General features: G+C 36.8%; 1 protein-coding gene across 4 annotated transcripts in view; it reads left to right on the forward strand.

The window, feature by feature from the left end:
- CEP350 (centrosomal protein 350) overlaps nucleotides 1-26,388 on the forward strand; it is a 153,634-nt gene that overhangs the window by 75,724 nt on the left and 51,522 nt on the right. For all 4 annotated transcript variants that reach the window (XM_045877234.3, XM_045877235.3, XM_064594184.1 and 1 more), the window contains 6 exons: nucleotides 7,979-8,148; nucleotides 14,145-14,341; nucleotides 14,936-15,120; nucleotides 15,599-15,686; nucleotides 21,979-22,125; nucleotides 25,506-25,663. In XM_045877234.3, the coding sequence (XP_045733190.1) occupies nucleotides 7,979-8,148; nucleotides 14,145-14,341; nucleotides 14,936-15,120; nucleotides 15,599-15,686; nucleotides 21,979-22,125; nucleotides 25,506-25,663 (945 nt within the window). The remainder of the gene's footprint in view (nucleotides 1-7,978; nucleotides 8,149-14,144; nucleotides 14,342-14,935; nucleotides 15,121-15,598; nucleotides 15,687-21,978; nucleotides 22,126-25,505; nucleotides 25,664-26,388) is intronic.

Here is a 26,388-nt window from a genome sequence, read left to right on the forward strand (position 1 = left end):
TGTCAAAGTAAAACCTCATTTAAAAAATTAAATCATGAGACTAAAAAACATTAGTGTGGGGTATTAAGTACCTACTATATCTCTGGAACTATGTGACTTTCATTTGACCTTCACTGACGGTTCATTGAGGCTGTCAGCTGGGTCACTACCGGGGATTCCTCATAGTTATCCCAATCTCTTCCCAAACCATTCCCTAATCTCTTCACTAACTACTTGGTAACTAGAGTGATTTTTCTAAAATTTGCAGCCAATTTGTTACCTGTTTGAAACCTTCAGTATTCCTTTAGAGCCACTCACTTGAGTGGAGTAGAGCATTTATTATTGAGGCTTTGGTCCATCTCCAGCCCTGTCTCTTGGCATTTCCCCTCTTATCATATTCCACTAATTATAACTACTCTAATGTAATTCTCTAATAAAAGAGCCATGCTCTCTCTCTCTTTTGTGTCATTACATATGATATACCTTCTATTTTTTAAATTTAAATTCAATTAATTAACACATAATGTACTGTTTCAGATTTAGAGTTTAGTGATTCATCACTCATATAATACCCAGTACTCATTACATCACATGCCCTCCTTAATGTCCATCATCCAGTTACCCCATCCCCCCACCCACCTCCCCTCCAGCAACCCTCAGTTTGTCTTCTATGCTTGAGAGTCTCTTATGGTTTATATCCCTTTCTGATTTCATCTTATTTCATTTTTCCCTCTCTTCTCCTATGATCCTCTGTTTTGTTTCTTAAATTCCACATATGAGTGAGATCATATGATAATTGTCGTTCTCTGATTGACTTATTTCACTTAGCATAATACCTTCTAGTTCCATCCATGTCCTTACAAATGGCAAGATTTCTTTCTTTCTTTTTTTTTGATGGCTGAGTAGTGTTCCATTGTATGTATATACTACATTTCCTTTATCCATTCATCCGTTGATAGACATTTGGGCCCTTTCCATAGTTTGGGTATTGTGGACATTGCTGCTATAAACATTGGAGTGCACGTACCCCTTCGGATCCCTACAATTGTGTCTTTGGGGTAAATACCTAGTAGTGCAATTGCTGGGTCATAGGGTAGCTCTATTTTCAACTTTTTGAGGAACCTCCATACTGTTTTCCAGAGTGGCTGCACCAGCTTGCATTCCCACCAACAGTGTAGGAGGGTTCCCCTTTCTCCGCATCCTTGCCAACATCTGTCATTTCCTGACTTGTTAATTTTAGCCATTCTGACTGGTGTGAGGTGGTATCTCATTGTGGTTTTGATTTGTATTTCTCTGATCCTGAGTGATGTTGAGCATTTTTTCATGTGTCTGTTGGCCATTTGTATGTCTTTGGAGAAATGTCTGTTCATGTCTTCTGCCCATTTCTTGATTGGATTATTTGTTCTTTAGGTGTTGAGTTTGATAAATTCTTTATAGATTTTGGATACCAGCCCTTTATGTGATAAGACACTTGCAAATATCTTCTCCCATTCTGTCAGTTGTCGTTTGGTTTTGTTGACTGTTTCCTTTGCTGTACAAAAGCTTTTTTATCTTGATGAAGTCCCAGTAGTTCATTTTTGCCCTTGCTTCCCTCCTGGCCTTTGGTGATGTGTCCAAGAAGAAGTTGCTGCAGCCAAGGTCGAAGAGGTTGCTACCTGTGTTCTCCTCTAGAATTTTGATATCTCACATTTAGGTCTTTCATCCATTTTGAGTCTATTTTTGTGTGTGGTGTAAGGAAATGGTCTGGTTTCATTCTTCTGCATGTGGCTGTCCAATTTTCCCAACGCCATTTGTTGAAGAGACTGTCTTTTTTCCATTGGATATTCTTTCCTGCTTTGTTGAAGATAAAAGTTGACCAGAGTTGAGGGTCCATTTCTGGGTTCTCTATCCTGTTCCCTTGATCTTTGTGTCTGTTTTAGCTTGAAGTCCGGCATTGTGATGCCACCAGCTTTGGCTTTCCTTTTCAACATTCCTTTGGCTATTCGGGGTCTTTTCTGGTTCCAAACAAATTCTAGGATTATTTATTCCAGCTCTGTGAAAAAGTTGATGGTATTTTGATAGGGATTGCATTGAATATATAGATTGCTCTAGGTAGCATAGACATTTTAAGAATATTTATTCTTCCAGTCCATGAGCATGGAAGGTTTTTCCATTTCTTTGTGTCTTAATTTCTTTCATGAGTGTTCTATAGTATTCCAAATACATACCCTTTGTCTCTTTGGTTAGGTTTATTCCTGGGTATCTTATGGTTTTTGGTGCAATTGTAAATGGGATTGACTCCTTAATTTCTCTTTCTTCTGTCTCATTGTTAGTATATAGAAATGCAACTGATTTCTGTGGATTGATTTTATATCCTGCCACTTTGCTGAATTCCTGTATGAGTTTTAGCAATTTTGGGGTGGGTCTTTTGGGTTTTCCACATAAGAGTATCATGTCATGTGCAGAGAGTGAGAGTTTGACTTCTTCTTTGCCAATTTGGATGTCTTTTATTTCTTTTTGTTGTCTGATTGCTGAGGCTAGGACTTCTAGTACTATGTTGAACAGCAGTGTAGTGGACATCCCTGCCGTGTTCGTGACCTTAGGGGAAAAGCTCTCAGTTTTTCCGCACTGAGAATGATACTTGCTATGGGGTTTTCATAGATGGCTTTTATGATATTGAGCTATGTTCCCTCTATTCCTACACTGTGAAGAGTTTTAATCAAGAAAAGATGCTGTACTTTGTTAAATGCTTTTTCTACATCTATTGAGAGGATCATATGGTTCTCGTCCTTTCTTTTATTAATGTAGTGTATCACATTGATTAATTTGCGGATGTTGAACCAACCTTGCAGCCCAGGAATAAATCCCACTTGGTCGTGGTGAATAATCCTTTTAATGTACTGTTGGGTCCTATTGGCTAGTATCTTGGTGAGAATTTTTGCATCCATGTTCATCAGAGATATTGGTCTGTAATTCTCCTTTTTGATGGGGTCTTTGTCTGGTTTTGGGATCAAGGTAATGCTGGCCTCATAGAACGAGTTTGGAAGTTTTCCTTTCATTTCTATTGTTTGAAACAGCTTCAGAAGAATAGGTATTAATTCTTCTTTAAATGGTTGGTAGAATTCCCTGGGGAAGCCATTGGGCCCTGAACTCTTGTTGGGAGATTTTTGATTATTGCTTCAATTTCCTTGCTGCTTATGGGTCTGTTCAGGTTTTTTCTTTCTTCCTGTTTCAGTTTTGGTAGTTTATACGTCTCTAGGAATGCAGCCATTTCTTCCAGATTGCCTAATTTGTTGGCATGTAATTGCTCATAATATGTTCTTATTTAATTGTATTTCTTTGGTGTTGGTTCTGATCTCCTCTTTCATTTATGATTTTGTTTATTTGAGTCCTTTCTCTTTTCTTTTTTATAAGTCTGGCCGGGGGTTTTTCAGTTTTATTAATTCTTTGAAAGAACCAGCTCCTACTTTTGTTGATCTGTTCTACTGTTCTTTTGGTTTCTATTTCATTGATTTCTGCTGTAATCTTTATTAATTCTCTTTTCCTGCTGGATTTAGGCTTTATTTGCTGTTCTTTCTCCAGCTTCTTTAGTTGTAGGATTAGGTTGTGTTTGAGACTTTTCTTGTTCCTTGAGAAAGGCTTGTAGTGCTATATACTTCCCTCTTAGGACCGCCTTTGCTCCATCCCACAGGTTTTGAATAGTTGTGTTTTCATTTTCATTTGTTTCCATGAATTTTTTACATTCTTCTTTAATTTCCTGGTTGACCCATTCATTCTTTAGTAGGATGCTCTTTAACCTCCATGTATTTGAGTTCTTTCCAACTTTCCTCTTGTGATTAAGTTCTAGTTCAAAGCATCATGGTCTGAAAATACGCAAGGAATGATCCCAGTCTTTTGGTACTGGTTGAGACCTGATTTGTGACCTAGTATGTGATCTATCCTGGAGAATGTTCCATGTGCGCTCAGAAGAATGTGTATTCTCTTGCTTTAGGATGGAATGCTCTGAATGTTATCTGTGAAGTCCATCTGGTCCAGTGTGTCATTCGCAGCCCTTGTTTCCTTGTTGATCTTCTGCTTAGATGATCTGTCCATTGCAGTGAGTGGGGTGTTAAAGTCCCCTACTATTATTGTTAATATCAATATGTTTCTTTAATTTTGTTATTAATTAGTTTAATTGGCTGCTCCCATTTTAAGGGCATAAATATTTAAAATTGTTAGATCTTCTTGTTGGATAGACTCTTTAATTATGATATAGTGTCCTTCACCTTTTATTACAGTCTTTGGTTTAAAATCTAATTTGTCAGTATAAGGATTGCTACCCTAGCTTTCTTTTGATGTCCATTAGCATGATAAATGGTTTTCCACCCCCTCACTTTCAATCTGCAGGTGTCTTTGGGTCTAAAATGAGTCTCTTGTAGACAACATATTGATGGGTCTTGCTTTTTTTAGCCAATCTGATACCCTGTGTCTTTTGATTGGGGCATTTAGCCCATTTACATTCAGAGTAACTATTGAAAGATACGAATTTAGTGCCATTGTCTTACCTGTAAAATCACTGTTTCTGTATATTGTCTCTGTTCCTTTCTGGTTATGTTACTTTTGGGCTCCCTCTTCACTTAAAAGTTCCCCTTTAATATTTCTTGCAGGGCTGGTTTAGTGATCACAAATTCTTTTAGTTTCTGTTTGTTCTGGAAGCTTTTTATCTCTCCTTCCATTCTGAATGACAGCCTTGCTGGATAAAGTATTCTTGGCTGCATATTTTTCTCATTTAGCACCCTGAATATATCATGCCAGTCCTTTCTGGCCTGCCAGGTCTTTGTGGATAGGTCTGCTTCCAGTCTAATGTTTCTACCCTTGTAAGTAATGGACCTCTTGTTCTGAGCTGCTCTCAGGATTTTCTCTTTGTCTCTGAGATTTGCAAGTTTCACTATTATATGTTGAGGTGTTGACCTATTTTTATTGATTTTGAGGGGGGTTCTCTGTGTCTCCTGGACTTGAATGCCTGTTTCCTTCCCCAGATTAGGGAAGTTCTTTCCTATAATTTGCTCCAATATGCTTTCTGCCTCCCCCTTTCCTCTTCTTCTGCGATCCCAATTATTCTAATATTGTTTCGCTTTATGGTATGCCTTATCTCTCAAATTCTCCCCTCGTGATCCACTAGTTGTTTATCTCTCTTTTTCTCAGCTTCTTTATTCTCCATCATTTTGTCTTCTGTATCACAAATTCTCTCTTCTGCCTAATTTATCCTAGCAGTTAGAGCCTCCATTTTTTATTGCATTTCCTTAATAGTCTTTTTTATTTCAACTTGATTAGATTGTAGTTTTTTTATTTCTCCAGATAGAGATTCTCTAGTGTTTTCTATGCTCTTTTCAAGCCCAGCTCGTATCTTTATAATCATTATTCTGAACACCAGTTCCAACATCTTACTTATATCCATATTGATTAGGTCCCTGGAAGTCAGTACTGCTTCTTGTTCTTTTTTGAGGTGAGTTTTTCCATCTTGTCATTCTTGCAGAAAGTGGTCGCTTTTCTATTTGTGGAGTTGTAGCTATTTTCTTAGATCTCCGGTTGAGTTCACAGGTGTTCAGAATGATTTAGTAGCTATCTGGCTGAATTCCTGGGCCCAGATAAAGCTAAGGTCTCCTATTCCTCTGCCATCTTGGACTCTTCCAAGATATACCTTCTTTCTAGACTACTGTTTTGGTGGTCTATTTCATTTAGTTTCCTTTTGCTCCCCTCTGAGTCGGTGTTACCCATAGTCTGTTTTAGATATCCCTTCTATGTTCTCCTGTAATACTCCATATATAACTCTTAGAGCCTTTACCACCTTCTATCTCCTGTTCCTTTACTTTTCAGTTATGGACTACACTAGAAATTCTTTGAGGTCTTCATTTTCATCACCCCCCAAAAAAGGCCTCTACCCATTAGCAGTCATTTCTTATGCCCTCTCTTCTTCATCTTCTGGCAACTACTAATCTACTTTTTATTTCTGTTCTCTGTGGATTTGTCTGTTTTGGACATTTCATATAAATGGCATCATACAATGTATGGTCCTTTATGACTGGTTTTTTGACTTAGCATAATGTTTTTAAGGTTCATCTATCACATATTAGTATGTTATTCCTTTATATGGCCAAATAATACTCTTTTGCATGGATATCCCACATTTTATTTACCGTCAGTTGATGGACATTGGATTGCTTCTACTTTTTGACTATTATGAATAGTGCTGCTACGTACATTTATGTACAAATTTTTGTGTGAACATAGGTTTTCATTTCTTTTGGGTATACACTTAGAAGAGGGATTGCTGGGTCATATAATAACTCTTTAATTTTTTGGAAAATTGCCACACTTTTCCAAAACAGCTGCTCCACTTCACATTCCCATAAAAATATAAAATTATTTTTACATCCTCACCAACATTTGTTATTGTCTCTCTTTTTTATTATGGCCATCCTAGTGAGGACTGTCTATACTGCTATCCCCAGAACTTAGCAAAATACCTAGCACACAGTAGACAGTTTACTACATGTTTACCTAGTGAATCATTGGCACATAACTGTTAAGTGGAATAATTGAGATTAATTCCATATTCTTTTGACTCCAAAGCACTTGCTCTCTCCTGCATTATATCTTTTACCTTATAGCTGTATTATGTGGTTTATACTTTCCAAAACGTTTATTAAACCAGACAAATAATTGCACAATATTCTGATAAATACTATCATAGAAGCATACAAAATAAAACAGTATAAACACAGAAAAGTGACCAAACCTTCCTTGGGGGTGGGAGAAGGTATCTGCAAGCACTTTGCAGAAATGATACTTGAACTGAGTCTTAAATCAAGGAGGCAGAACAGCCTTAAATAGGAAGACAGGGAAGGAAGGGCATTTCAGAAGAGGAGATAGCTTATGGAGTGGATCTCAAAACATGGCTTGTGATTGGCTCACTCTCTATATATTTAAATGAATGAATAAACTAAGGAAAGCAAAGGGGGAGGAAGAAAAACACTGACCTTATACGCAGCTAATGAATCATTGAACACTATATCAAAAACTAATGATATACTGTATGTTGGCTAACTGAACATAATAAAAAAAAAGAAAAGAAAAAAGAGAAAACAAGTTCACTAAGCATTTGGAAACTTGAGGCTTAAAGTCAGGGGAAGGGCAAAAGTAGTTGGTATAGGTTTAAGGCTCAATCTAAATGATACTAGTTAAAATTACAGTGATGCATAAGATTGCCAAGGGACAGTATGTAGCATAAAAGAGAAAGAGACCAAAAACAAAACACTGGGAATCATTTTAAGGAAAGCCAGGAAAATTCAAACGATATAAAAGAAACAGAAAAACTGGTTTGGGAGATAGAAAAGCAGGTGAGAGTAGAACAAGGAGTGTAAGAAAGGAAGGTCTTTTATTTAACATTTAATTTTGATTTAATTTCAAGCTTACAGAAATGTTGCAAGAATAATACAGAGTTCCTAAATATTTTTTTATCCTGATGTTAACATTTTACTACATTTGCTTTAGCTAGTGGAGCTTTTAAAGAAGGAGGTAGAGATCAACACCGTATAATGTTGCAGAAAAATTATCCATTGAATTTGGGAATTCAAGTTTAGGTAGAGGTTGAAAGGACAATTCCAGTAGAGTAGTTGGGATTGAAGTAGATTTTGATAAGTTGTGATGTTGATGAAAAGTAAGGGAGTTGAAACAGCCAAATAGAAGCCCCTTTTCCTAGTATTTTGATTTTTAAATGAAAGGAAAAGGGGAAGTGGTAGCCTGAGAATAGTGCTTACTTATCATGGCTATTTAAGAGTGAAACCTTCCTCTTTTCTACAACTGTTTCTTCTCAGACTTCTGTCTACTTAGCATTTTATGTTTTATGTTACTTGTTTCATCATTTCATATCTTGATCATGAGGCACATTCCCCTTGCCAAATAAATTTGCTTTGAATTTATGAACCTTATTTTATCACCCTTTTTCTTTTTTGTTTGTCTCCATAATATCTATAAACAGAAGTAGTAGTGGTAGCAGCCGTCAAGAAAGCCCTTCAGTTCCATCTTCTAAGGAAAATGAGAGGAAACTTCATGGTGAAAAGATGGAGAGTTCTATTGATGAACAGGTTCAGACTGCTGTGGATGATTCTTTACGAAGTGACAGTGTGCCATCTCTTCCTGATGAGAAAGGTAACGTTCCTTGCGTTTGTATATACAGTTATTTGTTTGGGAGGCTTCCAGAACCCTTTGACATATTTGTGACTGAGCTAGTTAATATAATTAGAACATGGTTGTGTGTGTGTGTGTATTTGAATCTGATATTAAGTGTATCCAGGTGAAACTATTTCAAAGCTATACATTATGCCAGTAACCCTTGCCAGTATTTTAAACACGATTGTGTGTCGTGATCCTAAGGGGAGGCAAAACTAAACCTAGGAGAGCATACATGTGAATGGAAAATAGATATTCAAAAAAATTACTTTTATCCTATCATCAATATATAACATAATCATAAAAAAGAGAATACATTATTAGAACTTTAAATTTTAAGCAATATAAGGATACAATTTCTTATAAATAATGATAACATTAGATATAGCAACTAGATTAAAATTCATTAGTTCTTTCTAGATCGTAGGTGTATCCTTATCAAATCATGGGTGGTAGACAGTATAATTAAGAAAACAGAATTTGGCAACAAATGACACCTTTAAGAATTTTTTTTAAATGACTGGCTCTTAAGCAGTGTATTTCATTGATGGCCTAGAGAACTGTAGTCTTCAGAGCAGGATGGGCAAGACAGTCTTTAAAGGGAAAGAAGATGTTTAAATAATGATTTTTTTCTCATCCTTTAAATTTGTTTGTAAGTTTTATAATGAATGTAATTTATGGGTATAGTAGACTATATTTAATGAATAATTAACAATAGAGATCTTGTTACCCAGAAGTAATTAATTAACACCACCTGGCTAATGAATATAGATCTTGTTATGCAGAAGTGGGGTGTTCCTATAGCAAATGCCAAATATGTGGAAGTGGCTTTAGAACTGGGTAATGAATAGAGACTAGAAGAGTGTTGAGGTACATGCTAGAAAAACCCCCATTGCCTTGCAGATCCTGTTGGTAGGAATATGGATGGTTAAAATGATTAAAATACAGTTAAAAATGATTCTGATAAAGTCTGATGGAGATGGAAATTAGGAATATATTATTGGAAACTGGAAGAAGGTCAGTCCTTGTTCTAAATTGAGAAAGAATTTGGCTGAACTATGTTTCTAGTGTTTTGTGGAAAGTGGAAGTTAAAAGTGATGAACATGGATAGTTAGCCAAGGGGATTTCTGAGCAAAGTGTTGAAGGCATGGCCTTGGTTTCTCCTTATTGCTTTTAGTAAAATATGAGAGGAGAGATAAATTGAAGGAATTGTTAAACAAAAAGGAACCAGAACTTGAAGATTTGGAAAATTCTCAGGCCATCCATGTTGTGAAAAATGAAAAAGCATGTTGTGGACAGAACACCAAGGATGTGACTGGACAATCACTCTGTAAAAAGATTATCCATGGATCTAAGCAGCCATCTCAGCAGAAGCCAGTAATAGTAGAGATGGGATTATACTGGCAGAGGCACTGCCAATTTGGACGAAAGAGCACAGAGATGGGATGAACTTTTGGACTTCTGGGATTCTACCAGATGAGACAGTAGAGCTAGGCTGTGAACATGCCTTATCCTTCCAAAAAAAGGGAAGAATGACCCCGAGATCAGCAGGGCAGCCACCGCCACCACAGGCCCAGGCCTACAAGCCCAGATGGCAAGGCTCCCTCACTGATTTCAGAGCGTGGGGCCACCTCCTTGGTTTCAGTTGTCCAGGTTGCCCTGGCTTACGGCCTCAGGAGCAAAGCACTGCCAGTGGCTGAGGGGATGGTACTACCACACAGGGTTGAGAAGGCAAGGCCACCCCAGTGGGCCGGAGGGCAGAACATCCTTCCAAAGAGGACCATTCTTCAGCCTTCAGAGCTAATGGAATTTGCCCTGCTAGGTCTTGGACTGGCTTGAGACCCATCACCCCTTTCTGATTTCTCTCTTTTGGAATGGGATTGTCTATTTTATGCCTGTCCCACTCTTGTATTTTGGAGGCACATATCTGGTCTTGTTTCACAGGTTTGCAACCAAAAAGGAATTTTGCCTCAGGATGAATCACACCTCGAGTCTCACTGATACCCGATTTAAATGATATTTAGATGATACTTTAGACTTGTAGTTGGTGCTGGAATGGGTTAAGACTTTTGGGACTGTTAGGATGAGATGAATGTATTTTGTGTACAAGAAGGAATCAATTTTGGGGAATGAGAGGGTGGAATAAATTGTATATCCTCAATATTGATACGGTAAAATTCTAACTTCTAGTGTGACTGTATAAGGAGGTAACTAAGGTTAAAGGAGGTCAGAAGGGTGGGCCTCTAATCCATAGGACCTGTGTCCTTGTATGAAGAGGAAAAGACCTCAGCAGTGCACATGCATAGAGAAAAGGTCTTGTGAGGACACAGAAGGCATCAGCCTGCAAGCCAAGGAGAGCGGTCTCACCAGAAACCAGCCTGTCAGCACCTTGATCTTATATTCAACCCCTCCAGAAGTGTGAGGAAATAAATTTCTGTTGTTTAAGTCAGCAGCTTGTGATGTTCTGTTATGGTAGCCCATGCAGACTAATACATTGGTGTTAAATATCGAGAGGCATGCTCATATTTTTATACTGACTGATGAATGTTTTTCAGAATGTTTTCAAAAATGTTTTATGGATTGCTGGATTAAAAACTAATGAAATTCATTCTAGGATCAGACTTAATAATAACTTCTACATAATGAGATAAAGGATATAGGAAAACAATAAAGAAATTATCTGCTAATTTTCTCCTACAGGATGAATTTAATCTCTGCAAAGTTTTATCTTAATAATAGTGCTTGTAATTAAAACAGTGAAGACAAGTTTATTTATTGAAAGTGTCTTTGAGTCTCAGAAGGAGTAAATAGTAATCATCCGTGACTTGTTTAATGTTGTTCTCAAGTTGTTTGCAATGGTGCCTGGCTCCATAACTGCAAATTTATCATTGTCAAGTGACTAATCTGAAATGTCATGAACCATGACTTTTTGATATATTTCACTTCTTTAAACGATATAAAATTGAACTACTTGGACTTCTACTTCTGGCCACAGTGGAGGAACAGGATCAGATTTACCCTCCCTCCTAAAACAAATACCAGACAAAACATATGAAATAACTGTTTTTTAAGACATTGAATATCAGGCAATGAATGCTACTGATTCATGATATATGAAAAGCAGGTGAGGTGAGCCCTATGACTGCTCCAGCTTACTGCCTGAAGGGAGTCTCCAGGCCGCACGGCATGGAGTTCCAGTAGTCTTCCCGAGTGGAATAAGTGGAGTTGGGAGTCTGGAGAGACTGAGGCAACTAAAACTCACAGGACAACCAAGATCCAGAGAAACTACACCATTTTAAAAACCTGTATGTAGAAGAAAAGAGAAGAAAATCCAGGTCACCTTTTGTTTAGCAGTGACTTCTTAGATACAACACCAGAAGTACAATCTGTGAAAGAAAAAACTGATAAGTTATGCTTTGTTAAAATTAAAAAACTGCTCTGTGAAAAACACTGTTAAGAGAATTGAAAAGAGAAGCCACAGACTGTTAAAAATATTTGTTAATCACATATTGGATAAAGGACTTAAATCCAGAATTATATAAAGGACTCTTAAGACTCAACAACAAAAAAATCAACAACCCTATTAAAAAATGTGCATAAGATCTGAACAGACACTTTACTGAAGAAACTATACAAATGGCAAATAGACTTAGGAAGGGTGTTCAATATCATGTGTTGTTAGGGAAATGAAAATTAAAATCACAATGAGATACTACAACATGCCTATTAGAATGGCTAAAACCCAAAAAGCTGACAACAAAGTGGTGACGGCAAGGATGCAGAGCAACAGGAACTTGAATTCATTGCTGATGAGAATGCAAAATGGTACAGTTACTTTGTAAGACGTTTTCACAGTATCTTCTAATGATCCAGCAATCACATGCCTAGGCAAACGAGTTGAAAACTTAGGTCCTCACAAAAGCCTATACACTAATGTTCATAGCATCATTTTTCAACTGGAAGCCACCAAATGTCTTATGAAGAGAATGGATAAGCAAACTGGTAGATCTGTACAATGGAATACTACTATTCAGCGATTAAAAGGAACAGGCTATTGATTCATGCAACATAATGGATGAATTTTAAGTGAATTTTACTAAGTGAAAGAAGCAAGCCCCAAAAGGCTACATAGTGTATGATTCCATTTATATGACATTCTGGAATAGGCAAAACTTTAGGGAAGGAAAACAGATTAATGGTTCTCAACTGTTAGGTAAAAGAGGAAGTGGTTAAACTACAAAGGGGATGCACAGGAGAACTTTTAGTGTGAAACAACTTATGTAAGGGATGTCCTGTATGGTTCTTTATGTACTGACTGATGCTGTGCATTTATCAGAACCCTAGAGCTGTATTTCCCAAAGAGTAAACTTTAACATGTGCAAACTAAACACACACATCAACCAGGATGCTGGGAGATCCTAGAATGGAATGCAGTCTATGACAAATGAATCTAACTGTATTACAAATGTATGGCATAAGCACACTGAAGAGGGTGGAAGAAAAAGGAGCCGACCTAAGTAAACTTGGAAAATGGCATTTTTGAGTAGAAATTGTAAGCCTAAATATAAAAAGAGCAGTATATAAACACTGTATTCTAATTGGTAAATGAGCTTTTCACAGGGGTACAGGTAAACAGTTCTTAGTATGTATGGGGTTGAACAAATAAGTAAATTGATGTTGGATGGTAGGAGCCGGGTTTCTCAGTGGTGGAGAAGGATATTAGATACACAAGAAAGGAAGACTAGAATGAACCCTAAGGTGCTGGATTAGAGTCAGTGACATCAGTATGAATCCATCTTTGGATGGATGGATGGATACAGGATCTACTCTGTGTGTGTGTGTGTGTGTGTGTACATGGGTTAGTATACATGCATACATTATCTAGCTCTGTCCACTGACAGAGGAAAGAAGCAGTGATGCTCTAGTAGTAACAAGAATAACCCAGTGCCGGGGTGCCTGGGTAGCTCAGTTGGTTAAGTGTCTGCCTTTGGCTCAGGTCATGATCCTGGGGTCCTGGGATTGAGCCCCATGTCGGGCTCCCTGCTCAGCGGGGAGCCTGCTTTCCTTCTCCCTCTGCCCCTCCATCCCCCTCTCGTGCTCTCTCTCACTCTGCTCTCTCTCAAATAAATAAAATCTTTAAAAAAAACCAAAAAAACAGGGGCACCTGGGTGGCTCAGTCGTTAAGCGTCTGCCTTCGGCTCAGGTCATGATCCCGGGGTCCTGGGATCGAGTCCCACATCGGGCTCCCTGCTCCGCGGGAAGCCTGCTTCTCCCTCTCCCACTCCCTCTGCTGTGTTCCCTCTCTTGCTGTCTCTCTGTCAAATAAATAAAATCTTTAAAAAAAAAATAAAAAAATAAAAAAACAAAGAATAACCAGTGCCCATAATTGTGGTTTCTAAATATTCTCCAATGAAAGAAATTAGAGCTCTTGGAGAAATGACTGATTCTAGGACTGGGCAGGGAAAATACAAAATAAACCTGGAATATCTTATAGTACTAGAAAGTAAGGCTGTCCAAATAAGAAAAGGATTGGAGGTGAGGCGTGCATGTCAAAGGCACACAAGAACCAAACTAAAAGAGCAATCGTGTTTTAAATTACCATGGTATTGATGAGTTCTAAAAAAATTTTGATTTGCATTTCTTTGACTGCTAATAATGTTAAACTTTTTTTTTTTTTTACTTTATTTTGGCCATTTATGTTTTCTTCGTGAAGCATTTGATCATGACTGTTTCTCATTTTTCTATAGGATTATTAGTAGTTTTCTCATTGGTTTGTAAGAGCTCTTTATATGTAAAGTGTATTACACTTTTACCATATTTCTTGTACTAGTATCTTTAGATCAGTGAATTTTTATTATTCCATACCGATCAATTCTATGAATTTATGTTAGATTGTCCCATAAAGAGGCGGCAGGGGCTACTAATTGATGAAAACTTTTATAATGATAAAATCTACTTGTTCCAAATTCTTTTAGATTCCACTTCTATTGCAACAGAATATTCCCTGAAATTTGATGAATCTATGACAGAAGATGAAATAGAAGAAAAATCATTTCGATCTTTACTACCTTCTGAGAGTCATCGCAGATTCAACATGGAAAAGAAGAGAGGCCATCATGATGACTCTGACGAGGAAGCCTCTCCAGAAAAGGCAACACTGTCTTGTGCCAAGGTGTGCTGCGGTTTACCTGTGGCGGGTGCTTCATACGTAGTCGTGGATGCGTTCTCTCAGAGATGACCGTACATTTTGTACTTGAACTCAGTTGTCATCTACCAGAATGATTTTCCTAAGATAGCAGTTTTATATTATATTTTTGCTGTAGAATCTGGCTTCCTTTCCTTACAAAGTAGGACACAGACTTACTCCTTGGGGTAATTCAGAAAGCCTCTGAGGATTGGAGCCAGTGTTATGTCTCTAGTGTGTCATTTGCTTCACTCTTACAACACTTTATTCCAGTTTAAAAGTTTATATCATCTTGCTAAATTGTTAGCCTTTTGGACAACAGGGACAATTCTTACTGGGCTTTATGCCCCTGGGACAGTACCTGGCTTATGTAGTTGTTTGTTCAAATTTCACTGGCTGAATAAATTAGCCGATGAATGTTACGCCCTCTCATGTGCCTTTTTTGAGGAGTGTTCTCTGACATGGTCAGCAGCCTTTTTATATACACAGCTTACTTTTATAAGTGCATGCCTCTTTTAACAATGTTAATTAAGTTCCAGAGGCTTAGATAATGATAAACTTGAAATAAAATCTCCACTTTAGGAGCTGAGCATGCCATTCTCAGGAGGACAAGATAGTTTTTCTAAATTTACTATGGAGATGGTTCGACAGTATATGAAAGAAGAGGAAATGAGGGCGGCTCACCAGTCTTCACTCTTGCGTCTCCGTGAGAAAGCCTTGAAGGAGAAAACTAAGGCTGAATTAGCCTGGCTAGAGCATCAGAAAAAGTAAGTTGTTTCAATGAACATAGTTTTCGCTTTCCAATTTCTTCTTTAATTGAAAGGAAATGCTTGTCTTTAAAGATGTTTTTGTTTCCTCATTTAATTTAATTTGATTTGACCAACCCAGTTTCTTAACCTAGAAGTATGGCAGTCGTCTTTGAATCCTGTTGCTGTTCAGATCTCCTACTCGTAACATTCTCTTTGCATTTCTCTTTTATCAACTAACTGACTCTCATATTGTTATTTAATACTTAATTCCTTTACTGTGTTGTAAATTTCTCAAAGCAATTTTATCTTTAAAGGACACAGTCTAGAGTTTGCATATATTATACATGCAATAAAATATTTGGTGGGGTAGGCTTTGCTGCATGTTTTCCGCATTTGAAAGTGTTAAATTGTTTTAGAGACTTTTTAATGGTAGAGAATTCTTGACGTTATAATAGAAATTTAATCTACTCTTTGTCTCAATGTGAAATATTTGCAGACATCTACGAGACAAAGGAGAAGATGATAAAATGCCCCCACTTCGGAAGAAACAGCGCGGTTTGCTTTTAAGGTTGCAGCAAGAGAAGGTATGTTAGAAAAAAACACTCTTTAAGAGAATTTCTCCTAAGGCAAATTAGATGGTGGAATCTATTATTTTGCCTAATCTCTTTTTCTTACTATCATCTTAAATGAGATTTAGTTGATATTTACCACTGTCTTTGCCTATACTACTATAATTACAGAAACTGCTTGGTAGTCTGCTATATTTCTGATTTTGTGTCACTGCTAACTTAATACAATAGAGAGTCAAACCTGCCTTCCTTTGTTAAATAAAATAGTATTTGAAATGCATATTTAGGGAAGCCTGTGGCTCAGTCAGTTAAGCGTCTGCCTTCGGCTATGATCCCAGGGTCCTGGGATCGAGTCCCTCATGGGGCTCCCTGTTCAGCAGGGAACCTGCTTCTCCCTCTGCCTGCTTGTGTTCCCTCTCTCCCTCTCTCGCTCTCTCTCTCTCTCTCTGACAAACAAACAAACCAAACAAACAAATAATAAAATCTTTTAAAAACGCATATTTAAAAAATTAAGATATTTGTAAAAGAGTCTATTTGGATTAATTTTTTAGTCACTATTTTCCTGAATAGACTTTCAGGACATACTCATTACAAATTGAGTAATATTTTGGCTCAGTGAACTCAGAAACACCTCAAGTTGGAATCCTGGAGAGATAACATGGTTTGGTGATTAAGAATTCAAGCTCCAGAGTCAAGTTGCCTGGGTTAAAATTCTAAATCTACCAATTATTAGTTTCATAACCTTGGACAAGTTACTTGACTTCTCTGTGCCTCAGTTTCTTTATCTTTAAACCAAGGATAATAATGATAACATACTAATTCAGCCCTAGTTTTCTCCTTCAAGAAAGTTGGTTGTTGGGAGGAATAAACGAGTTAATACATATAATAAATTTACAGTAGATCTTGGCACAGTGGTAAATGCTCAGTGAATGTTAGCTGTTATCTGAATTCTAGTTTTGTCACTTGGAGCTCTGTAATAATGGTCAAGTTTAAGTAACTCTCTGAGACTTAATTTCCTCATCTGTATGAGTAAGATATTACTTCATATGGTGGTTGTGAGGATTAAAATGAGGTAACATGTGTAAAATGTGTTTCACAGTGCCTGGTAAGTATTCAGTGGATTCTAGTTTTCTTTTCCCTTATTGACCTGTTACAAGGCACTGAGCATGGAGCCCAATGCGGAACTTGATCTCAGAACCCTGAGATCATGACCTGAGCTAAAACCAAGAGTGAGACGGTTAACTGACTGATCCACATAGGCACTCCATCTTTTTTATAGATTTTAATTCTTTGTTTACCTTTTTATCAATTTTTCTATTTTTTCCCATTTTTTTTCAACACATTCATAGTCATTTTAGCTTTCTTGTCTGCTAACTAGCTATTTGGACATCTGTGTGTCTGCTACTGTTTTCTCTTTATATTTTCTATTATCATATGATTTCTTTTTCTTTGCATGTCTAAATAGTTTTTTTTCATTTTTTAATTTAAATTCTAATTAGTAGCATACCGTGCAATATTGGTTTCAGGAGTACAGTGATTCATCACTTACATATAACACCCAGGGCTCAACACGACAAGCGCCCTCCTTCATACCCATCCCCCTTCTAGCCTGCTCCCACCAACCTCCCTCCATCAACCCTCAGTTTGTTATCTATTATTAAGAATCTCTTAATTTTTTTTTTTTTAAAGATTTTATTTATTTGACAGAGACCCAGCGAGAGAGGGAATACAAGCAGGGGGAGTGGGAGAGGGAGAAGCAGGCTTCCCGCTGAGCAGGGAACCCGATGTGGGGCTCGATCCCAGGACCTGGAATCATGCATAACCTGAGCTGAAGGCAGACGCTTAACGACTGAGCCACCCAGGCGCCCCTCTTATAGTAATTTTTTAGTAAATGCTGGATACTGTATAAATAACTGCAAAGGCTCCAGATGATGTTATCTCCCCCACCAGAGAGGACTTATTTTTTCCCTCTGCTGTGCTGTTAGAGTGCTCAGCAATTCACTTAAATCTATTTAGGAACTAAGCTGGGTTAGTGTTGGGTTGCAGAGTTGGCAGGCCTCAGTCTGCTTTTGCTTTGCATTGACCCTAGGTTGTAACTTTCCAGGGATTTCAGTTGAAAGCCAGGTAAATCAGCACAAAAGACTGTGGGGATTTCTACCCTGCTGCTGAGAGGTTTCTGGTGTGTAGCTCCTTAGCCTTCTGTCTGTGCTGCTTAAGAATAGGCAAATGGTTTGAGGGAGAGACTGAGTTGGAAGCCTTTTAAGTCTCCAGTTTTGTCACCTGAGCTCTCTGTACCTGTGGAAATGGTGATTGGTGTAACCACTTAGGAGCAGTTTGACTATATCTGGTTATGCTGACAACACATATAATCTGTGAATCAGCAGTTCTGTGTCTTGGTATATATAGTAGAGAAGTTTTCACACATGTATGGGGGAAATGGAAACAGCTTAATTCTTTCATTAAGAGAATAGATAAAACAAAGCATATTTCTGCAAGAAAGTACAATACTGCAGGAAATGAATGCATTACATATCAGCACTGTTCAGTAGAGATTTCTGAAATTATTATTAACGTTCTGTATTTGTGCTGTCCAATACAGTAGCTACTAGTCGCATATAGTTTTCGGTATTTAAAACATGGCTAGTGCAACTGAGAAACTGAAATTTTAATTTAAATAGCTACATGGAGCTGTGGCTACCATATTGAATAGTTACAGCAGTAGATCTTTATCAAAAATCATATTGGTTTTTATAGAAGAGCAAGATGCAAAAGAATATGTACAGTATGATACCATTCTCGTAAATATTTTTAAGGATTTATTTCTTTGTTTTAGAGAGAGCATGTGAGCAGGGGGGAGGGGTAGAGGAAGAGAGAGAGAGAGAGAATCCTCAAGGAGACTCCCTGCTGAGCACAGAGTCTGATGTGGGGCTCGATTCCAGCACCTGAGATCATGACCTGAGCCAAAAATCAAGAGTTGGCCGCCCAACTGACTGATACACCCAGCCACCCCTATAGTACTTCAGAATGTTTTTTAAGTAAATGTGCAAAATCACTCTGATCTATCTATCTACCCCTGGAAAATTACCCTGCAGAAATAAAAGCACCAGTGTGGAAGGATGTATGTACTAAGATATTTACTACAGTTGTATCGTAAGAATTATTTTGACTGGTAGTGAGATTGTATAACCACTTTGGCCACATATCTTCGCACAGCTGTATCCAAAATGAGAGAGAACATATTTTCCTATGTCTTACTCTTTTTTTGTTTTTTTGAGATAAAATTCACATAACAAAATAACCATTTTAAAGTATAATCCACTTACACCATTAACCATTTTAAAGTGAATAGTTTGTACAACCTTACAGCTTATTCTGAAAAGAAAAGCAAACCTCTTCCCTCAAGAATCCCCTTGAAACAGTTTCTTTTCTAGGCTTGGATTGGGTGAATGTATACAATAATTGGTTTAGAAACTCAGGGCTAAACTAATACCAGTTTTTCAAAATGTGCTCTGTGGAACTCTGGGGACCCTGATACCCTTTCATGGGTTATGGAGGTCAAAACTGTTTTCCTAATAGTGGGATATGAATTTGCCCTTTTCATGGTTTGACATTTGTACTAAGTGGTACAAAAACAATGGTGGGTAAAACTGCCAGTGCCTTAGCACAAATCTGGGCAGCAGTGGCCCCAGACTATACTAGTAACTGTCATGTTTTTCAGTGCCACACACAGTGAAACAAACAAAAAGCAGTAGTTTCACCAAAGAATGTCTTTTTTTTTTTTTTAAAGATTTTATTTATTTATTTGAGAGAGAGAGTGAGCAAGTGTGAGAGAGAGAGCATGAGCAGAGGGAGAGGGAGAAGCAGACTCCCTGCTGAGTAGAGAGCCCGATGTAGAGCTTGATCCCAGGACCCTGAGATCATGACCTGAGCTGAAGGCAGTCACTTAACCTAACACACTGAGCCAGCCAGGAGCCCCTTCACTGAAGAATGTCTTGCTTAAGTAGTAAAAATTACTAATTTTGCTGAGTGTTGTTGACCTTTGAGTACTTTCATTGTCATACTCTGCGTGACAAAAATAGGAAGTACACAAGGAAGCACTTTTACCAGATACCAGAGGATAGTGATTAACTCAAGGAAAGGCATTTGTGCAGTTGTTTGAGTTGCAAGCTGAACTAGCCATTTTTTTTCATGGAATACCGTTTTTCCTTGAAAAAATTATTCAGAGACAAACTGTTTATTCAGATTTGTGTATTTGACAGTCATTTTCTCAAAAATGAACAAAGTGTGCCTGTTACTTTATAGAAAACAGCTGTAACACTATTTGATGCCAGTGACAGAATTCAGGCTTTCAAGGCAGAATTTTAGAAAATTTCTGTCCACCACCTAATACTAAAGAACTTTTCTTTTGAGATCTGTGGTGATGTGAAAGAATGTGATTTTTTTATACTGTATAATGAAATGTGTCAACACTTGGAAGATCTGCATAACTCAGTGAACTGATATTTTCCAAATGACCAATGCATGATGTTTCAAAAAATCAAGTCAGTAAATAAAGAGATTTGCAAAAATCTAATAATACTAATTATTTTGTTTGTTTGTTTTGGAAGATACAGTTATTTTCTTTAAAATGCATACAATGCCATTGTGTACTCCTGAGAGAGTGAGAGTGAACAAAGGCAAATAGTGTCTTAGTATTATGAAGATTGTTTGACTCTGAGAGTCCCCTGAAAGGACCTTGGGAATCCTCTAGGGTCCATGGACCACAGTTCAAGAACTACTGCTCTAGAGAAACTCATACATGTGCCAAAGACAAAAACTATAAGGCTGTTCATTGTAGCATTGTTTGCAATAGTGAACAACAACTTTATCTACATATAGGGGTAATGGATACATGAAATAGTATATGCTTCCAGTGTTATGCAGCATTTAGGTGTAAGTCAACACAGAGAGGTAGCAAAAGCAATGTCCAGTAAATAAAGCAAGGTTGAAAATATATATGTGTGATATTATTTATAAACTACTTAAAAACATACAGACCAAACAGTGTGTGTTTTTTGCAGGTAGGTACAAATATCTGTAGAAGAATTTTAAAAGAATGTGCTGGAAGGATATATACCATGGTAGTGATTACCTCTAAGGATGTGGGATTGCATACTGGTTTTATTTGTAATGTTTTATTTCTTCACAAAATAAAGACTAGGATAAAATATGACAGAATATTAACAGTTGTTAGTATGAGATTTTAGAAATTAGATATTTTTGTGCACGTCTCTGCATTTTCAGATAGTTTACAAAAATCAAACATGACTAAAAGAAATTATACATCGCTAATTATTACTGTCTTTATAGGCTTACATTATTGACAGGAACACAGATTAAAATAAATTTATGGAAAAAAAAGGACAGGCTCTTAAATTTTAACAATTATTAACAGTGAAGTGTATCATCTTTTGCCCATTTAGTTAGTAACAGAAAACTTAACAAAACCCTGTGTGGTGGGCGCCTGGGTGGCTCAGCTGGTTAAGCGACTGCCTTCGGCTCAGGTCATGATCCTGGAGTCCCTGGATCGAGTCCCGCATCGGGCTCCCTGCTCGGCAGGGAGTCTGCTTCTCCCTCTCCTACTCCCCCTGCTTGTGTTCCCTCTCTCACTGTGTCTTTCTCTGTCAAATAAATAAATAAAATCTTTAAAAAAAAAAAAAAAACAACCCTGTGTGGAGAGAGTTTGATGCAGTATAGTCTTAAATGTTTCTGGTGGAGACCATCCTTTTTTGAAAGCAATCTTTAAATGATTTTAAGGGCCATAGTATGATTTATCCTCTTTGATTTGTTTGTCCTACATTTTGGAATCTCTCCTAAAGAACAAATCCATAGTATGAAACAGTTATAGACATTAAAGCATTATTTGGAATGGTAAAAAATTATAAGGGGCCTAAGATTTTAGCAGTAGAATAATGGTTATGTTAACTACTTTACTTGTTATGCAGCTAATAAATAAGTGTAAAGACCAAGTAACACTATGGAAAAATATGAAGGGTATCTTAAGTTTAAAAGGGGGATAGAAAATTGTCAGTCTGTTGTAATTATAATTATTTAAATTAAGGGATCATGTTTATTGTTTTAGGATGATGGGGTTGTGAGACTTTTTTCCTCCTTCACTACTTCAAAATTTTTCAGTATTATTACTTTTATCTTGAATATACTGTATGTTTTTATTTTTGATACATGTGATGATTGGGCTTTCTTAAAATACTACTTTGGACTTGTATCCTCCAAATTTCAGTTGCTCTTCTAATTCTTTAAATCTTAGGCAGAAATTAAACGTCTTCAAGAAGCCAATAAGGCAGCTCGGAAGGAAAGACAACTGATTCTGAAACAGCAGGAGGAGATAGAAAGGATCCGACAGACCACCATAAAGTTACAGGAGAAGTTAAAGTCGGCAGGGGAGAATAAATTGGTAAGTTACACGAAATTACTATTTGTTTTCTCTCTCATGTTGCTTGCTAATACCTAATCCTGCCTCACTTTCTCGTCTGATGGATATGTTCATAGATGTTAGATGAACTAGAATAAAGTTCTATGTATGTATCTTTATGTATAGTGAGAGTTTTTATTTTTTTTCCCGTGGAATATTCAAGTTTTGAAAGGGACACGTGGTTCATATGATAGTTGAAAAATGTTTTCCATTTATAAACTCATTTGGGACAGAGAGCCTTGTTCTTGCTTATCAGTCCAGATATATTTCTCAGAATTAATGAGAGAGACCATTTTTGCTCTTGGTACTTAATTTTAGCTATTCAGTATTAATATAATGATACAAGAGTCAAAGGAGGTATTAAGATAAAAGCAAAATTTGGATCTATTCTGAGATGCTGTAAAGTGTTAATATAGTGTTGGAGAACCCACACTGGATAATTGTATAGTTAAATAAATCTTAGCATTTTCTGCTTTGATGTTTAAAATACACTTTAAATTTTGAAACAATCTTAAATTTATAGAAAATTTCAAACACTGTACATAGAATTCTATCTTCCTGGAGTATGACAATCCTCCAGTTGTCACAATAATGTGCTTTTATCAGAAGGTAAGTTCAAAATCACGTATTGCATTTAGTTCTCATATCTCTCTAGTCTCCTTCAGTCTGGAAAAGTTACTTGACTCTCATGACCTTGACACTTTGGAAGATTGCATGCCAGTTACTTTGTAGAATGTTTCTCAAACTTGAATTTGTCTGATATTTCCTCATAATTAGGTTCAGATTGTGCATCTTTAGCTGGAATATTACAGAAGTGATGCCATGTTCTCACTGCATTCAATCAGGTGGTGCCTGATTTTGATTTATTCCATTACTGATGATGTTGACTTGATCACTCGATTAAGAGGGTGGCTGTCAGACTTCACTATAAAGTTACTTTCTTTCCCTTTGTAAATAATAAGTACTTTGCATGAGTTATTTTGAGACTACATAAATTTCTGTTCTTCTTTAAACTTACTCTTTTATTTATATTAGTATGGACTTACAGATTCCTATTTTATTCAGCATTAAATCTGTTACTATCATTTGTTTTGATGCTCACTTTGTCCCAGGTCAGACCATTAGGAGCCTTTTCAAGTTTCTGTGTGCTTTTGATATGTCCCCAACAGTCTGTGAGCACTTCCATGTTTTCTGCAACAAGATGTCTCAGTGTCATCTTATACCTTCCCTGCCCCAGACTTGGAATCAGCTGTTTCTCCGAGAAGGAAAGTTATTCAGAAACCAAGATCTGGTGCTAAGCATGCTCATTACTATTCAGGTTTTGGTCCTCCTAAAAGCAACAAATCTAGACAATATGTATGTTTATGTAGATGTAATAAAAAATACATTTTACATGTATGTTTATTTCTGTATGTTCATATACAGTATACAGTATATATACATATACAGTATTTAGGTATTATGAGTTCATACTGATCCTTCCAGTTCCAATGCAGCACCATAAGGTTCCATTCTAGTTTTCTTTTTTTTTATTAAGTTCAATTAGCCAACATTAGTTTTTTTTTTTTTGTTTTTTTTTTTTTTTTTTTTCAACATTAGTTTTTGATGTAGTGTTCAGTGATTCATTAGCTAGGTATAACACCCACTGCTTATCAGATCACATGCCCTCCTTAATGCCCATCATCCAGTTACCCCATCCCTCCATCCGCCTAGTTTTCTCTCTTTTGAAACTTCCTTCTCTGATAGACAGCTGGTTAACATTTTCCTTAATATAGATCATGATTTGCTCATTCCTCTGTGTAACCCATCTCCCATAACCACTGCCACCCCTTTCCTCATGTGGATAACCTCACCACCCCTGGATTCTGACTCCCAAGTCAAGCTATTCCCCCATCTCCTTGCCCTTTCTCTGTACTCTCCTTAACCTTTCTATACTCTGTGGGAATGCCACTTCACTCTATTTGGGCTTGTAACATGCCATGTAGGGCCACTCCCCTGTGGACATCCTCTTTGTTCCACTTGAGTAATAACCCTCCTGTATAAGATGCCCTCTTCATCTCACTCCAGTTGGGACACCCCACTCTAGGTCCCCTTGTCCACCTCTACCTTTGCATGGACCCCTGTCTTGCGCTGTTCCACCTAATGACTTTAGGACTGAATCATTTAGGAGGCAGAAAGGGAAGGAGAAGTCCTCTGCTATATGTATTGTTCACAAAATAAAAATGGTCACAATTGTCCCTACTCATCTTCCTGAAAAGTTATGAGAATAAATGACTATTCTCTTACTTAAGCATTTAGACTTATTTAAGCATTTAAAGTTAGTTTTTGCTCATGAGAAATAATATATCATTTAAACCAATAGTTCTAAATGTTTTTTTCTTTAAGATTTTATTTATTTGTCAGAGCACAAGCAAGGGGAGTGGCAGGCAGAGCAGGCAGAGGGAGGAGCAGGCTCCCCGCTGAGCAAGGAGCCTGATGTGGGGCTCCATCCCAGGACCCTAGGATCATGGCCTGAGCCAAAGGCAGATGCTTAACTGACTAAGCCACTCAGGTGTCCCCTAAATGTTTTCATTATAAATTTTGCTCGTGAGAAATAATGTATCAGTTAAACCAGTATTTCTAAATGTTTTCATTTTCAACTTTTTAAATTGAGAAAATACTGTTTTTCCCATTAGAATTTGGAAAGAAAAAAGATCCATCCCTCAGTAGTATTAAAATAAGTTTATGTGTTCCCTTCATTCTTATATCTGTACGTGTATATATAGTGTTTATATTCCTTTTGAGTGGTTCAATTTAAAAGAAATTAGGATAGTGAAATTCTAGATTGCTAGTAGCAGAAGATTTTTTTTGTTTTTTTCAATCTTTTAAAGAAATTGTACTTTGGGGGGCGCCTGGGTGGTTCAGCTGATTAAGTGCCTGCCTTCAGCTCCGGTAGAGATCCCACAGTCCGGGGATCAAGCCCCAAGTCGAGCTCCCTGCTCAGCGGGGAGTCTGCTTCTACCTCTCCCTTTGCCCCTCCGCCTACTCGTATTCTGTCTCTCTCAAATAAATAAATAAAATTTAAAAATAAATAAATAAAATTTTTAAAAAAAGAAATTATAATTTGTGATTATATATAAATATATGTAAGATATATATAAGATATATATAACAATCTATATTTTAGCCATTTTTAAATGTATATAATTTTGTCTTTTAAGTAATTTAAGTAATTTAAGTAATTCCTTAATTGCAGCTATTTTATAAATATGGTTTTGAGGATAAACTTAATTTTGAAACAACAATGTTTGAAGTCATTTTGAGATCTTAAACTCCAGTAAAATTATAAAAAATTATAAAACTTTACCCTCTTTTGTTTTTAGGACTCCCATAGTGATGATGATACAAAGGATAATAAGGCAACCAGTCCTGGTCCAACTGACTTGGAGACCCGAAGTCCTTCCCCCATTTCAATCTCCAGCAGTGAAACTAGCAGCATTATGCAGAAACTGAAAAAAATGAGAAGCCGCATGGATGAAAAGTAATTTATTTTTATAAATATTATCCTGTTCACATTGAAAATGATAGCAAAAATATTTTTAATGTACTTCATTAGATTAGATTGATAAAATGTAATATTTTATGAATTCAGTAGCATTTTAGCAGAATTGTTAAATCAACCTGGAAGTCAATTAACTATAGATCTTACTATAAAACAGATTTTCTTGTTTTTAATACAGTCAGGTTTCTTATTTTAAAAACCAACATAGTAATTGCACATATACCCAGGACAATGTTTCCATCTTTCTTTTATTAAAAGCTAAAAGTAAGTGTGAAATTTATACCTTCCCTGAAATCTGACAATATGTCTACTAACTTGGGGAAGCAATTAATGGTATATTCTGAGATCTCGTCCTGTGGCTCTCTGACCACTCTCATGCGTAGGTCAAATAGAAATTTTAAGCTGTGAGAAGGTGTGGATTCCTCATTTGAAACCAGAAAAACTGAAATTCTTCTGGGATGTTGAATGATTCTGAAACATTTCTAAGTATTATTTTTTTAGAGGCTCCTTTAAAGAAAGCTGCTTCTACTTAAATGTAGCTCAGTTGTATGTCAGTGTTGACCATATAAAGTTACATTTATGTGAGAGTGTACTCTTCTGGGTATACATTTCATTAAATATGCTTGTGAAATATCTGCTTGCGGACCCTATCCTTTACTTTATAACCTCTACCTTCTTTAAATATGAAAGAGAGACCCATGAAA

The sequence above is a fragment of the Mirounga angustirostris genome, unplaced genomic scaffold (assembly GCF_029215605.1).
Source record: "Mirounga angustirostris isolate CCGP_5_RB_7025 unplaced genomic scaffold, mMirAng1.0.hap1 SCAF_6, whole genome shotgun sequence".
Taxonomy (NCBI): Eukaryota; Metazoa; Chordata; class Mammalia; order Carnivora; family Phocidae; genus Mirounga; species Mirounga angustirostris.